The sequence below is a fragment of the Nyctereutes procyonoides genome, unplaced genomic scaffold (genome assembly GCF_905146905.1).
Source record: "Nyctereutes procyonoides isolate TBG_1078 unplaced genomic scaffold, NYPRO_anot_genome, whole genome shotgun sequence".
Lineage (NCBI taxonomy): Eukaryota > Metazoa > Chordata > Mammalia > Carnivora > Canidae > Nyctereutes > Nyctereutes procyonoides.
The window spans coordinates 18,334,169-18,348,579 of record NW_026575032.1 but is presented as its reverse complement, the minus strand read 5'-3'; the positions used below and the strand labels follow the sequence as shown (position 1 = coordinate 18,348,579).

At 46.8% G+C, this 14,411-nt stretch overlaps 1 protein-coding gene across 6 annotated transcripts in view; it reads right to left on the bottom strand.

The window, feature by feature from the left end:
- Positions 1-5,251: 5,251 nt before the first annotated feature.
- The window catches only part of IL15 (interleukin 15), a 65,714-nt gene continuing 56,554 nt past the window's right edge, over positions 5,252-14,411 (bottom strand). For all 6 annotated transcript variants that reach the window (XM_055317123.1, XM_055317120.1, XM_055317121.1 and 3 more), the window contains 3 exons: positions 9,974-10,018; positions 7,392-7,529; positions 5,252-5,984 (listed from right to left, as the gene is read on the bottom strand). In XM_055317123.1, coding sequence (XP_055173098.1) covers positions 5,874-5,984; positions 7,392-7,529; positions 9,974-10,018 — 294 coding nt within the window. In that variant the 3' untranslated portion in view covers positions 5,252-5,873. The remainder of the gene's footprint in view (positions 5,985-7,391; positions 7,530-9,973; positions 10,019-14,411) is intronic.

Sequence of the window (14,411 nt, the reverse complement as noted above, 5' to 3'; positions counted from 1 at the left end):
ACCCCCACCCCATGCCCACCTCCCTTTCCACTAATCCTTGTTCGTTTCCCCGAGTGAGGAGTCTCTCATGTTCTGTCTCTCTTTCTGATATTTCCCACTCATGAGTGGGAAATATTTTAGTTTTAAATCACACAATCAACACTTTCAAAAGATTGAATTTCAAAGTCAGGTGGTTACAATCAGGAAACTATTTTGTGAGCGAAATAAAATCTGAATTCACCAACCTGTTACGTCACCTGGCTTGCTCTTTCTCAGTTTTAAGTGTCAAGCACAAATCACATTGTGAGGGTGACAAAATGCTCTATGCTCTGTGTTGGCCAATTGAACTCTAATAAAAAAAATGTCCCAATAAAAAAATTATAAAAAAAAATTTTAAAAATCACATCGTGATAACGTTGGGCTCTGACTTGGGCAGGTGCGGAGCCCCCGCTGGCCCGGGCCGCTGAGGAGTGTGCGGGAGCCGCGTCCCCAATCCCCAGGGGCCTAATGGGAGTGCAGGCCGTGGAACCCGAGCTGTCCTCTATGACCCCGACTCCCCAACCGGTTTCCAGGGGGCTCTTACCACCGGCACCCGGGGATGCTGGAGGAGGGCAGGCTGGCCTGCGTGACCCCCGGGCGGACAGTGTGCAGGGACAGTCCGTGCCCAGGGTGGCCGCCACTCCTCAAGTGCACTCTGGGTTCGGGGTGGGAAGCAGGGTGTGGAGTGCTGAGAGGTGCCCTGGAGCTCGGGGGGCGGCCTGGATGCTGGGCCTGGAGCCCGAGGCCCGGTGGGTGGGCCACGTGCGGGGCCAGGCTGTCGTCACGTCCTCGTGCCCTCCTGCCCGCACCCTGCAAGCCTTCAGGGGGCCCAGGCTCCTGCGCCCTGCAGACCCGCCCTGCCTTCTGGGGCGAGGCAGCCCCTCTGCCAGCCTGGCCATGGCGCTCCCCCAAGGCGCCCCGCCGACGGCAGGGACGGCCCCATCGTGGTGGCCTGCGGTCCCCGAGGCCCGACACTGCACTTGCCACACGCTCAGAAGTCACGGCCCAAGGACCAGCAGAGGCGGCCACGGCCTGTGACTCGGGCTGGATCCTTCTAGAGAAGCGGCGATGGTTTGGTCCCACAGCAGCGTGGACCACGGCCCGGTGCTCACAGACGCTGGGCCGCCGGGAGCCCCGGTCCTGCTGAAAACGGCGGATGCTTGGTCACGAGAGGCTTCGAGCGATGCCACGACTAATGCTGTGTCTAACAGCGGCCTTTATTTATTCATAAATACAGCGCAAACATCCTCCTTGTCACAAGGAGAGGCTTTTCTTCTGCTATAAAAACATAATTAATTCAGGCTGAATAAACTTAATGGTGCATTTGCCATCTGGGCAAAGCAAACAAAGCGCCGGGATAGAACCGTGCGAAGAAAAAAAATAATCAAACTACGGGATGAAAGTCCATGCGTAAGCCCTGTTTTGATTTCTTCAACCGCAGATAATTTTTCCACCCCAAGTTTTACGCTCGTGCTTGTTTGGTAGGAACTGTGAGGGGCAACAGGGCATTTAAGCAGACAGAGCTGAACACGGCCGAGCCCTTCGGGCGGCTCCTCTCCAACCTTGTGTCTCCCCGTCAACAGCGTCAGCAAGACGTCTCCGGGTCTGCGCTCGTGTCATCTACACCCGCGAGGACAGAAGCTCTTCGCAGACCTGATCATACAGACGAGGGCGCTTTGAGGACTCTCAGGAGCCCAGGAGTGTGAGGGAGCCAGAGCCGCCCCGTCAGCCCGCGCGGTGACCCCTAAGGTCCTTGGGAACGTGCCCCGTCCCGGGCGCCCAGCGCTGCTCCAACACCCGGTGTCCCCTGGGCGGCCCTGGCTGCTGCTGCTTGTCCTTTCCGCAAACATCCCAGACCTGTGTCTTCTCCACCACCGCGCGGCCAATCCCCCCAGGCCTGCTTGTGTGTGTGGCTGTGCCTTCGGAGCGGCCCCCGGCCCCCCTGCACCCCCTGCACCCACCACCCTCCAAGGCCCCCACCTTGCACGCTCCGCTTCCCGTCTCAACCGCGTCTGGCCACCAGACAGCAGAGCAGTGGCCCGGTATCCCGACGCCCGCCTCTACCCCAGTTCTCCTGATGAACATGAGCGGCCCCCCTTCGAGCAAATAAGTCTCATTAAGAAATGATTTTAAAAATCCTTTAAAAGAATAAATTAAAAACAAATTTAAAAAAATTAAAAATAAATAAATAAATACCAAAAGATAAAAAAAATCTTCCCCCCCCCAAAAAAAAAAGCCTTCTTGGGGTCAGGAGTCTGACCACGGATCGATTCTGCTTGGCCTTGGGACCCAGCACTGGATTGACGCATCGATGCTGGTGACATCGGTGCCTCGAGTGCCAAGTCCTGCCAACAGTTGGGCGTCGTGGGCAGCGAGTGTCCAGGGGCTGCCCACGGCCATCCCCGCCGAGCTGCTGGGGGTTCACCGGGGATGCCAGAGGCACCTCCATCAGCCCGGGGTCTTGACTCGGGCAGACACCCAGCGGGTGCACCTGCCGCGCCTGCCGGGGCAGGGACCTTGTCCTGGGGGACACAGGACACCCTTACTGGTGGTGGCCCTGCTGGCCTCAGGACCCGCGAGCGCTCCTCCTGCCAGCTTGCCCCGTAGCCCCCCGACCCCGGCCCGGGCCCGGGCTCCTGGGTGCGCTGCAGCCTCCCTCTGGAGGGGGACGTGACGGAGGCACATGAGTGCAGGTGAACCCGGGTCCTCCGGGAGCATCTGACGCCCAGACACCATCTGCGGGGATAAATGCACGACCTTCGTCTGTGTGACAGTGTCCCCTCGATTTTTCCATGCATATCTTGAAACCCAGGATTAGGGAGCTGAGACAGAGGGCCGTTGGGGCCCGTGCACACAGCTCAGCAGACGCTTCGCCCCGGAGGCCCCGCTTGGCACCTGCAACTCAGGCTGTGCCATCGCGGGGGGCTTCACCGCCCTGCCCGGGCACCCTTGGCGCTGGCCCGGCATCAGGGCCGAGTTTTCTCGGGTGACAGGGACTCGGCCAGCGGTTACCGCCCGGCCGTCCAGGTTTTGCTCACGGTGTGCAGACACAGGAGCGAGGAACGACCCGCTGAGGCGAGTCGTGCAGGCCGAGCTGAGGCCGATGGGCTCGGAGGACCGGCCGTCTGCGTGGGAGCTGTTCAGGGCCGGTCCCCGCTGGTTCCTTAGCAAGGACAAAACCAGGTCCTTATTAACGATCTGCTAATTTTTCTTCTAGGCTGCATCAGACAGATTATACGACCGGGGGACTCTTCAACGAAGCCGAAGTTGGCTTTGCATAATAAATTCCTCGGTGAAAATAAAACCCGATCATCGGACACATTCAGAAGCATTGAACTAAATCTCTATGGAAATGGAATTTCCTCTGGGCAAAATATGCATCTGTGACATGGGTCGGGAGACTGAGACTCCTACGAACGCAGCGAACTCCGCTGAGCCCGAGAGAGCGCAGACCCGGGGCCCACAGGCTTTCTCTGGGGTCCCTGGGGCCGCGGTGGGGACCCACCACCTGTCGTATATGCTGGTTGGACTCTGGGAGCCTTTGAATTTGCAGGGCAGAGAGGATGACACGTCGGGACACATCACAAGCCCCACCGCACGACAAGAGCGATCGCGGCAAAAGAAAGCGATGCCAGCGATTCTCTGGGGAAAAATGAGAGTCCGTGCAACTCAGTTGCAGCTGGGGCTCGACGCTCCCGGGCTCACCAGTTACGTGGTGGCTCCGTTTGCGCTGCCGTGTGCTCCGCCTTCTAACCTGTTTTTGCTCATTGCCAGGGAGGGTGCAGACATGATATTGTCTCATGTATCTTTTGCTTTCTTTGAAAATTAAAAAGAATATTTTAATGATTTTATGTATTTATTCATGCGACACACACACACACACACACACACACACAGAGGCAGGGACCCAGGCAGAGGGAGAAGCAGGCTCCATGCAGGGAGCCTGACGTGGGACTCGATCCCGGGACCCGGGGTCACGCCCTGGGCCGAAGGCAGATGCTCAACTGCTAAGACGCCCAGATGCCCCTTTATTTGAGATTTTTAAAAAGGTGAGAATATAATCCATCAAAATGACTTTGAACTGTAAACCTATTACAGTCTTACTAGGCTTGCCCTTACTATTTGAGGTTCCAAGCCTATGGATTTGCCCTTTTATTAGAAGTTACACCAGGCAAATGCTTTCAGCATTTAGGGCAATAGGTGAGATAAAGACACTATGCAAATAACGTTAGGCTGGTTAATCAAGGGGGACGGTTCAGGAAGGAAAAATTTTGAGACACAAATGGAAAACTGTTCTCGTTAAGAATTCAGGCCTGAACGATAAAATGTAGGTTTTTACACGATTGTTCTTTTATTTTTTAAGATTTTATTTATTTATTCATGAGAGACGCAGAGACAAAGAGAGACAGAGGGAGACGCAGGCTCCATGCAGGGAGCCCGATGCAGGACTCGATCCCGGGACCCTAGGGTCACAGCCTGAGCCCAAGGCAGGTGCTCAACCGCTGAGCCACCCGGGGCGTCCCCATTAGCTCTTTCCTATGCCCTGAGTTCCTTAAGATGAACTGAAGTGACCCATACCAAGTAACACGGGAGAGATCCCAATTTTGAGCTCTGGGGTCTAATCCCCGGTGTGTGCTCACAAAACCAGAATGGGTCACCGGTCACTACAAAATAGTCCTGGTGACGTGACTGCCATCACGGTCTTCCTTCCCCGTCCCCACAAACATCGGGAGTTGGCTAACTTTTGTCTAAGGATTGGATCAGCAACCTGCAGTTAAAAATGGTGCATTTTTCCTATCCTCCATCAATGGGAAAGCTAGGGGGTAAAAAATGAAAGGTAGATCTTAAAAATCCATTTGGGATGACATTAAAACAAAAAACCTTGCCACAATCCCAACCCCTAAACCTTAAAGTGTGGCTGTCAAATACTGTTCGTATGGACCGATATCAGGCTGACACAAGACACTTTGAAAGTCAAATAGGATATCGACGTCCCCAAAACTACCTTGAAAGACATGCTTAGGCGCACGTTGACCCGTAATGGGGATGCACGAGCGTGGGCGGGCACCGGGGGATACAAGGATGTCTCCATAGAGAGCTGGTCCGTAGTCAGCCATGGAGAGAAATGAGATTCGTAGACCATCAATTCCCAGCCTTGTAAGTCCCAGAGGCGAACTGGGCGACAGAAACGGTGACGCGCCAAAAATATTTCATTTTAGTCATAGTTTTATTAAAAAAAAAAGAGCTTGTAAGTCTCAGACAGTACAGTGCAAAAATATATAAACAATTATTGTCTGTCGGATACTGCTGGCTCTCACGAATCAACAGGCTTTTCCTTATTATTATCATACAAACGCGGCAAAAAAAATGTGAAAATAGAATACGTACACTCGGGAAAGCGTGAAATATAAACCTCATTACCATCACGGGCTTTCTATACACGGTTCTCCGTACTGGTGGAGGTAGGGCGCTGCGCGATGCGCCCGTCACCCATGAACGAGCGACCCCCCGTTTTCTTATAAGGGGTGAATATCAGTGCAATTCCGAAGGACATTGGGTATGTATGTACACGATTTTATTCAATGCTCTATAGTATGCTACAGATATGTACAATGTCGGTAATAAATTAAGAATGAATGAACAAAATCAGCACGAGGACAGTTCACGGACACGTCACTCGATGCCATTTTTCTGCCTTCACTTTCTAAGAGTTCATCCGACCCGAGATTCCGGATCATCCTCTCGTTAGAAAAATTCGTTCGGGCGGCCCGAGAGACCTGCAGAGGGTTTCACGGCCTTCGAGCCGTGGGAAGACGCTGGTTAATTGCAGAAATGCCGAAGAGGATCCTTTGCCATCAAGAGGAGTTGATGAACATTTGTACGATATGCACGAAACTCTGCAAAAACTCCTTAATACTCTTTTCCTCCAGTTCTTCACATTCTTTGCATCCCGTTTCAGTTATATTCTAACAAATAAAACAGAAAGGATCAGATTGGAAAGGCTAATGGTATCTCTTTGCTGGAAATATCTCATCATCTGAACCATCCAGGGAGGTCCCGAGACATACAAAATTTGGGCAAATTAATATCTAAGTAGGAAGAATCACTGGACAAGAGAACAAAGGATTTGACTTAGGCTTATTTTCCCCGTCATGGGTTTAAGGACGTTGGAAAAATAGGGCGTCTCCATCACACCCGGGACTTCCTGCTTGCTGCCCTGCAGTAGTTTTCGGGTCCCCTACCTGAGTGAGGTCCACGGCTCCCAGCCCGGCCTGGCAGGGAGCTCCTTACCTGCTTCCATCGCCAGCCCCACCACCCTAAGGACAGACCTAAGTAGACGGAGCTCATGTGCTGTTCCAGCTACCACCGCTCAGGTCGGGCCCACGCGGGTGCCGCCTCCCCGGAGGCCATTCCTGAACCCAGGCCTTCTCCCGGCTGCCCTAATCGGTCCCTCTCTCTCGACTCTTGCAGACTCCCCCTCTCATCGCATCATGTACTGTACTGGTTTCATGCGGTTTTACGCTTCTCACACTACTACTCTCTGGGCTTTTGCATTTTGTCCCCCTCGCATTTAGCACAGGGCCTGGCCCCCCGTATTCACTCAGCCGTTACCTGTTGATTGGAACTGTTAGGTGAATCCTACAAGGTGTCATTCAAACGGTTTCACGGAGAACTAGAATATTCCAAACGTAGTCATCATACATGAACTACGTAGAGATCGTCTGAACCCTAAAGGCCGTGCCAGCAAAAGTCAAAATTAGATTCTACGTGCATTAAGCATTTGGAAGGCAGGCCCGCCGACGTTTCTCGGGCGCACAGTCTGGGCCGGGCCCGGCACGTCCACGGAGCGCGGCCCCACTTGGAGTCGGCCACGGCAGCCGCACGGCCCAGACGTGCCACCGCAGCCCCTCTGACGGCGCACTGGCCCACGGCTTCCGTGCCCTGTGCTGCACATCAGGCCCTGGCGACAGGGCCCAGGCCCGCCGTCGGTGCTGCTGCGTCACTGTGGCCTGGCGCGGCCCTTCCACCAAGGCCGTGGGAGCAACGCCCCACGAGAGTATTTTAGGCATCAGTAGGCTCATTGCACATCAGCGCGCTAAGTGTCTAGAGTAGGCCAGGCCATGTTCTGGGAGCTGGGACACAGCACTGTGAAAAATCCCACAAAAGTAACTGCCCCTTTGAAACAGGCATTCTGGCTGGGGATGGAGCAGAGCCCCAGAGCAGGTGGGGCGGGGGTGGGGGGGAACAGGCCACGGGATGGGCTGCAGCGCGGAGGTGACATCACCGAGGAGGTGACGTTCTAGCCAAGACCTAAAGCAACCGGGCATCTCGCGGGCAAATCCAGGGCTCGGTCGGACTCATGGAGAACTCACCCCCTTCGAAGACAGATCACTGTTTGCGAGGATGATGAGGTTCTCTACTGCTTCCTTAATGGGATTACTGCCGGACTCGAGCGAGATAACACCTAACTCCAGGAGAAAGCACTTCATCGCGGTTACTTTGCAACTGGGCTAAAAATAGAGTTACAAAGAATCATTTTGGGAAAAAAAAAAGATCTTTCCATTATTCATGTTTATATACACGTAATTTTGATTTTTTAAAAAAGCTGACCCAAATATTTTATTAAAAAAAAAACCACTATACTGCGAAGATGTTGTACAGAGGACACGGTTTTGTTTTTTGTTGGCTTTGAAATAAAAACCGAGACAAACTGACAACGAAACAACCTAAAGGGACGGCATATTATACAGAAGAAAGAACGTAAGTCTACAAAACATGGAAATAATAGGCCTCCTTTTCTCACTGAGAACATTTCCTCTTTGTGAAAGGGTGATAATACGCGCCCGAGACTCCCAAAACATTTGTATGGATAGTGCACTGAAGGATTTTGAGAATCAGACTGTGTTGTTGATATTTTAAACAGGGACAGCTGCTGATCATGCTCTCTCTGCAAGTTCCAAAGTTCTAGAGGCAGAAGTGATTCCAAGAAATGTATTAGAAAGATCAACGGAGAAGTATTACCCACTCGTGGGCTGGCCAATCAGAAAGGTACGTTTTATTATGATTAATTATTATTATTATTATTATTATTTAGATTTTATTTATTTATTCATGAGAAACACAGGCAGAGGGAGAAGCAGGCTCCTTGCGGGGAGTCTGATGTGGGACTCGATCCCGGGACCTCGGGGTCACGCCTTGAGCCCAAGGCAGATGCTCAACCGCTGAACCCCCTGGGTGTCCCCGAAAGATGCCTTTTAGATACCACAAAAGTATGTTTCCCACAATGGTTACTCTAACAAAAGCGTAAACTTAAAAGAAGCATTAACCGAAGTTCGGAGATTTGACAGTGACTTGTTTGACTTTCTGTCTCACTGCCTTGGACAGAGCCGGGGCCCGGCGGCGCTTCACAAATGCTTACGGGATGGACAAAGGAGGAAGGAATACACTCGTGTGTCTGACACTGGCAATATGCCGTGTGTCCCGCAGCAGCTGCTCAGGATGACAAGGGTGGGTACTGTCCGTAGATAGACAGATGGAGCGATAGACAGAGACAGACAGGGAGACAGAGAAAATAATAAATAGATAAGACAGGTTCAGCAATGTTTAGTGACTTCTAAGGTAACACTGCTAGGAAGCGGCTGAATCAGTTTAAATCCAAACTTCAACCTCAGCTTCTTCCCTTAACCCAAGAGTCACAACCATTATCTTCCTGCAAAAAAGAGCAACCTCAGGATGCTGAGTTTTGGTGGTTAATTGCTCTCTTCTTTGAAAAAAAAAATGCAAAAAAAAAAAAAAATAGAAGACATGCTGAAGCCAAAGGAGGAAGACAATTTTTATGTGTAGCAGCACTAGCCAAGCGGTTGATGAATACACTTTTTCCTAGTTTTTGGTGAAAACTAAGAAAGTCCTCATAGGAGCAAAATCTTCTATTTCAGGGAAGTTCTGATTGAGCGCTAATAGAGAGTGAGCTCGCTGCTCTCCACGCAACGGCACAGAGTCGGTCTTCCACCAGGCGAAGAAGTCAGGGGTCGTTTCTCGGTTTGCAGCAGCCAATCCAGAGGGAAGGACCGACAACGTGGCTACAATCATTCGTGTCAGTGTACTACTGAGACAAGTTCCAGATCATTTTTGAATTCTGATAGGTTTTATGAGTTGTGTTGATTTCTTTTCCCACATGGAGGGTAACCAACCAGAATCCCTTTCTGACCATTGTAGAGATTCATGCAAAATGTAGGACATGAATTCTTTTTTTTTTTTTAATTTTTTTTTTATTTGTGACAGTCACACAGATAGAGAGGCAGAGACACAGGCAGAGGGAGAAGCAGGCTCCATGCACCAGGAGCCCGATGTGGGATTCGATCCCAGGTCTCCAGGATCGCGCCCTGGGCCAAAGGCAGGCGCCAAACCGCTGCGCCACCCAGGGATCCCAGGACATGAATTCTTTTAAGCGATTTTAGAAAATATGATTAAGGGTGGTGATACACTCCAGCAGTGGAAACAACAGATAGGGTGGACAGTTTAAAACTGAATCAGTTAACCTGATTTTTGCATCTGATTGCATCATGATCTAATTGCATCACAAAATGTGTAACATATTTTGGTTGACATTGATGGAAAAGGCTGTTTTATATTTTGATTTGGTACCGTTATGAAAGTAGCATCTACGTAGCTCTTCGTCCCCAAGTCCCACAACCTCAACAATTACTTACAAAATTCATTGATCCCATGTTTTCAGAACACACCAGAAGTTGTTTTTAAATACAACATATCTAAGTTGTTTAGATACACAACTAAGTTGTTTTATTTAATTTTTATTTGTTTATTTTTTAACTAAGTTGTTTTAAACTTAGTTTTTAAATACTACACATCCTTCGGTAAATTCATGGAAATACACTTCTTCGACCTTTGAAAACGGGAACCTACAGCAATTTTGAAAAACATAAACTATACTCACATGCACATCACTTTCAGTATACAGAGTGGTATCCATATGTATAGACTGAAAGGAAACAAAATTAGATAATATGAAAAACTATGCCCTGCTTTAGATATGGTGAGAATGACATACTGAAAACATTAAATTACGCTTTTTAATTTTTTTTATTTTGAGATAATTTCAGATCCACATGCAATAATTGTAAGAGAAAATCCAGAGATCCTGTGTCCCCTTCACCATCACACAACCACGGTACAGTATCCCAACCCGGAAACTGACACGATACAATGCACCCGCCTCGTTCAGATTTCACCATTCTTACGTGCACTACTAATGGGCGTGTGCTGTTCTACTCAATTTCGTCAGATGTGTAAATTTACGTAACCAGCTCCACAGTTACAATACGGATCAGTTCCGCCACCATTAGAATCCCCCTCCTACTTTTTTAGAGCCTAAACCCCCTTTCTTACCACACATCCCACTCCCCACACCTTTCTAATCCCTGGCAACCACTTCTCTCCTCTCCATCCCTGTGTCATCTCAAGCATGTTATATAAGTGGACTCCTAGAGCATATAACCTTTTGAGACTGGCTTTTTGCAAAACTTACTCGACTATTTTTTGAGCAGTTGTAGGCTTCCAGAACACGAGCAGAACGTAGAGAACGTTCACATATATCCCAGTTTCTCCTATTATTAATTATTAATAATTAATAGGTGCATCTATTACAATTGATGAGTCAGTATTGATGCATTTGTAACAAGTTCCATAGATTACACTGGAATTCAGTCTTGGGTGGGATATTCTGAGTTTCGACAAATACATAATGACATGTATCTACCGTTACAGTCTCATACAAAATAGTGTCATTACCATAAAAATCACCTGTGCTCCATGTATTCATCTCTCCCTTTCCTCTCACCCCTGGAAATTTCCCACTGATGTGTTTACATCATCTATAGTTTTACTTTTTTCAGAACATCATATGGTTGGAACCACAGTAGGTAGCCTTTCTAGATTGGCTTCTTTCCCTTTGTGGATATGCTTTTAAGGTTTCTCCCTGTCTTTTCCTGTCTAGAAGCTCATTTCTTTTTATTGCTGGATAGTTTTCTGTTGTATGGATGTACCACAGTTGGCCTAGATTGGCTTTTTTCCACACAGCATAAGAGTAATAAGCTGGAGATCCATCCAACTTGTTGTATCAGTAATTCTTTCCTTATAATTGCTCAGTATTGTTCCATGATATAATTCAGCCATTGAAGGGAACTGGGGTCATTTTCACTTTTCAGCTATTGCAGATAAAGGTCTATAAACATTCATGTGCCTGTTTTTGTGTGGATGTAAGTTTTCATTTCTCTAATATAAATGTTCAGGAGTGCAACTGCTTGGATCATATGGCAAATGCGTGTTTTGTTTTGTAAAAAACAAACTATTAAATTTTTTAAAAAATATTAAAAACAAGCTATTTTAAAGTAGCTGTAGAATTTTATATTCTCATAAAAAATATGTGATCTAGTTTCTCCACAATCTTGCCAGCATCTAGCATTATTATTATTTTTTAATTTAAGTATTCTTGTAAGCGCACTGTGATGTCACTGTGGTTTTAAGTTGCACCCTCTAAATAATGTACGGCCACTTATTGGCACCGTCTCTCAGAAAAAGACTTGTAGTGATTTATAATTTCTTTCTTTCTAATCTACATACTTTTAGTTCTTTCTCTTGACTTGGCAATTTTGCTAAAATTCCAATACTGTGTTGAGTAAGAGTGGTGAGAGATGACATATTTGCCTTGTTTCCAATCTTAGTAGGAAAAACATCCAGACTTTCCCCATTGAGTACGATGTTGGTTCTAGGTTTTTTGCACATTCTCTGTATCAAGTTGAGAAAGTTACCCCTCTTCCCTTTTTTGCTGAGAAATTTTACTAGGAATAGCTATCTTCTTAAAATGCTGTTTTTCCATCAAGTGATCTGATCATGTGACAGTCTACCTTAGCCTGCTGATAAGGTGGATTACAGAGACTTTCTCAATATTGCATACCTGGAATAAAGCCCATCAGTCATGGTATACAATTCTTTTAATACACAGGCAGATTTAATTTGCTAATAGTTTATTGAGAATTTTTGGATCTAAGTTCATTAGAGGTATTTGCTGTTTTTCCTTTTGATACTATCTTTGCCTGGTTTTAGCATCAGGGTAATACTTATCTAAATGAGTCAGAAAGTTTTCCCTCTCCTATTTTTAGAAGAGATTGTAAAATTGGTGTTAATTTTTCTGCAAGTGTTTGGTAAAATGCTCCAATGAAACCAGCTGGGCCCGGGGATTCATTCTGGGGAGCTTATTTATGGTGAATTCAGTGTCTTTACTGGTTATAGCAGTTTGGGGACTGTTTACATCGTCTTCATTACATTTTGGTAGTTTGTGGTTTTTGAGAAATTGGTCCATTTCCTCCAAGTTGTCAAATTTAGAGAATAAAGTTGTTTACAAGTTTTTCTTTATTATCCTTTAATGTCTGCAGATTCTACAGCGATAGTCTCTAATTTCAGTTCTGATATCAATGGTTTATGTCCTCTCTCTGTTAATCTTTGTCAGGCTTTCTGGAGGTTTATCAGTTTTATTGATTCTTTCCCCAAATAATGAGTGTATGCTTCATTAAGTCTCTCTATTATTTTTCTGATTTCAATTTGATTAGTTTCTGCTCTATCTTTACTTTTCCCTTCCTTCTACTTGTGTTAGGTTTATTTTGCTCTTCTTTCTACAGTTTTTTTGAGATGGGAACTTATATTGTTGTTGTGAGATCTTTCCTCTTTCCTAATCTAACTATTTTGTTTTATAAATTTCCCGTTTAGGAATGCTTTACCTGAATCCCACAGATCTTGACATGTTGTATTTTCATTTTCATTCAGGTCTATGTGCTATTTTTATATCTTTTGGGACTTAATCTTTGACCCACGGAATATTTAGAAGTCTACTATTTAATTTCCAAGTGTCTGGAGATTTTCCTGTGGTATTTATATAATTGACTGCTACTTGATTCCCCTGTGGTCAAAGAACATACTCTGCATGATTTCAATTCTGATAAATTTGTTAAATTTTGTTTTATGGTCCATGATATGTTTAGTCTTGGTGAATGGCGCCTGAAAAAAGAAAAAAAGAATTCCCTGTTGGTGGGTGAAATGTTCCATCTGTGTAAATGAGGTAGCCTTGGCTGACTGCGTTGTCCAGTTCTTCTGTATCCTTTCTGATTTTCTGCCTTGTCATCCCATTTGTTAGTTAGGAGGTGGTAAAGTCCTCAACTACAATTGTGAATTTGCCTCTTTCTCATTTCAGTTTGATTAGTTTCTGCATCTCGTATTTTGATGTGTACACATTTAAGATCAAATTTTCCTGGTGGATTAATCTCTCCGCATTTTGTGATGTATCTCTTGATTCTAGTAACTTTACTTGCTGGGGAGTGTACTTTGTCTGATACTAAGAGAGCCACTGCTGATTTTTGAATTATTGTATGCGTAACGGCTTCCCAGAGCTTAAAACAACAACAGTTTCTCTTACAGCTCTGGAAGCTTGATCCAAAGTCAAGATGTCAGTAGGGCCATGTTCTCTCTGCAGGCTCTGGAACAATCCTTCTTGACCTTTCCCAAGTCTCTATCTAGTACTCCTGGCAATCCTGGGCCTTCTGTGGCTATTATAGCAGCCTCCAATCCCACACGGCCCTCTTCCCTGTCACTCTCAGTATCCTGTCCTCTTCTTATGAGGACAGCCAGTCATGGCGTTAGGGCCCACCCCACCCCAGTAGGACCTCTTCTCAACTAATTATACTTGCAAAGACCCAATTTCCAAAGAAGGTCACATTCTGAGGTTCTGAGTAGACATGAATTTTTAGTGGGGGGGGCACTCTTCAACCTTTTGTAATACAGTATATTCTTTTCTCTTCACAGTTTGAACCTACTTAGATCATTGTGTTTGAAGTGAAATCTTTGTAGACAGAGAAATGTTGCTTTGTGTTTTATCAACTTGGCCAATCTCTGTCTTTTACTTGTATTCTCTTTCCCCTCTCCGTCTGAGATGCTAATACTAAGAACGCTGGATCTTGGGGTGCCTGGGTGACTCAGTCAGTTAGGTGTCTGACTCTTGATTTCAGATCAGGTCATGATCTCAGGGTGGTGAGATAGAGTCCCACGTCAGGCTCCACGCTCAGTGCAGCGTCTGCTTGTCCTTCTCCCTCTGCGCTCCCCCTTCCCCAGCTCACCACCCTCCCCCCTCTCTCAAGTGAATAAATTAAAAACAATTTTTTTTTAAGTTGGATCTTTAATTGTCCCAAAGATCCCTGAGGCTATTTCTTTCAGTGTGTTTTCTCTCTATTACTCTATATTCAAGTTCACTGTCTTTCCTCTGTCATAGCCATTATTCTGCTCATGAATCTCTCCAGTTTGTTTTGTATCTCAGTTATTGTATTTTT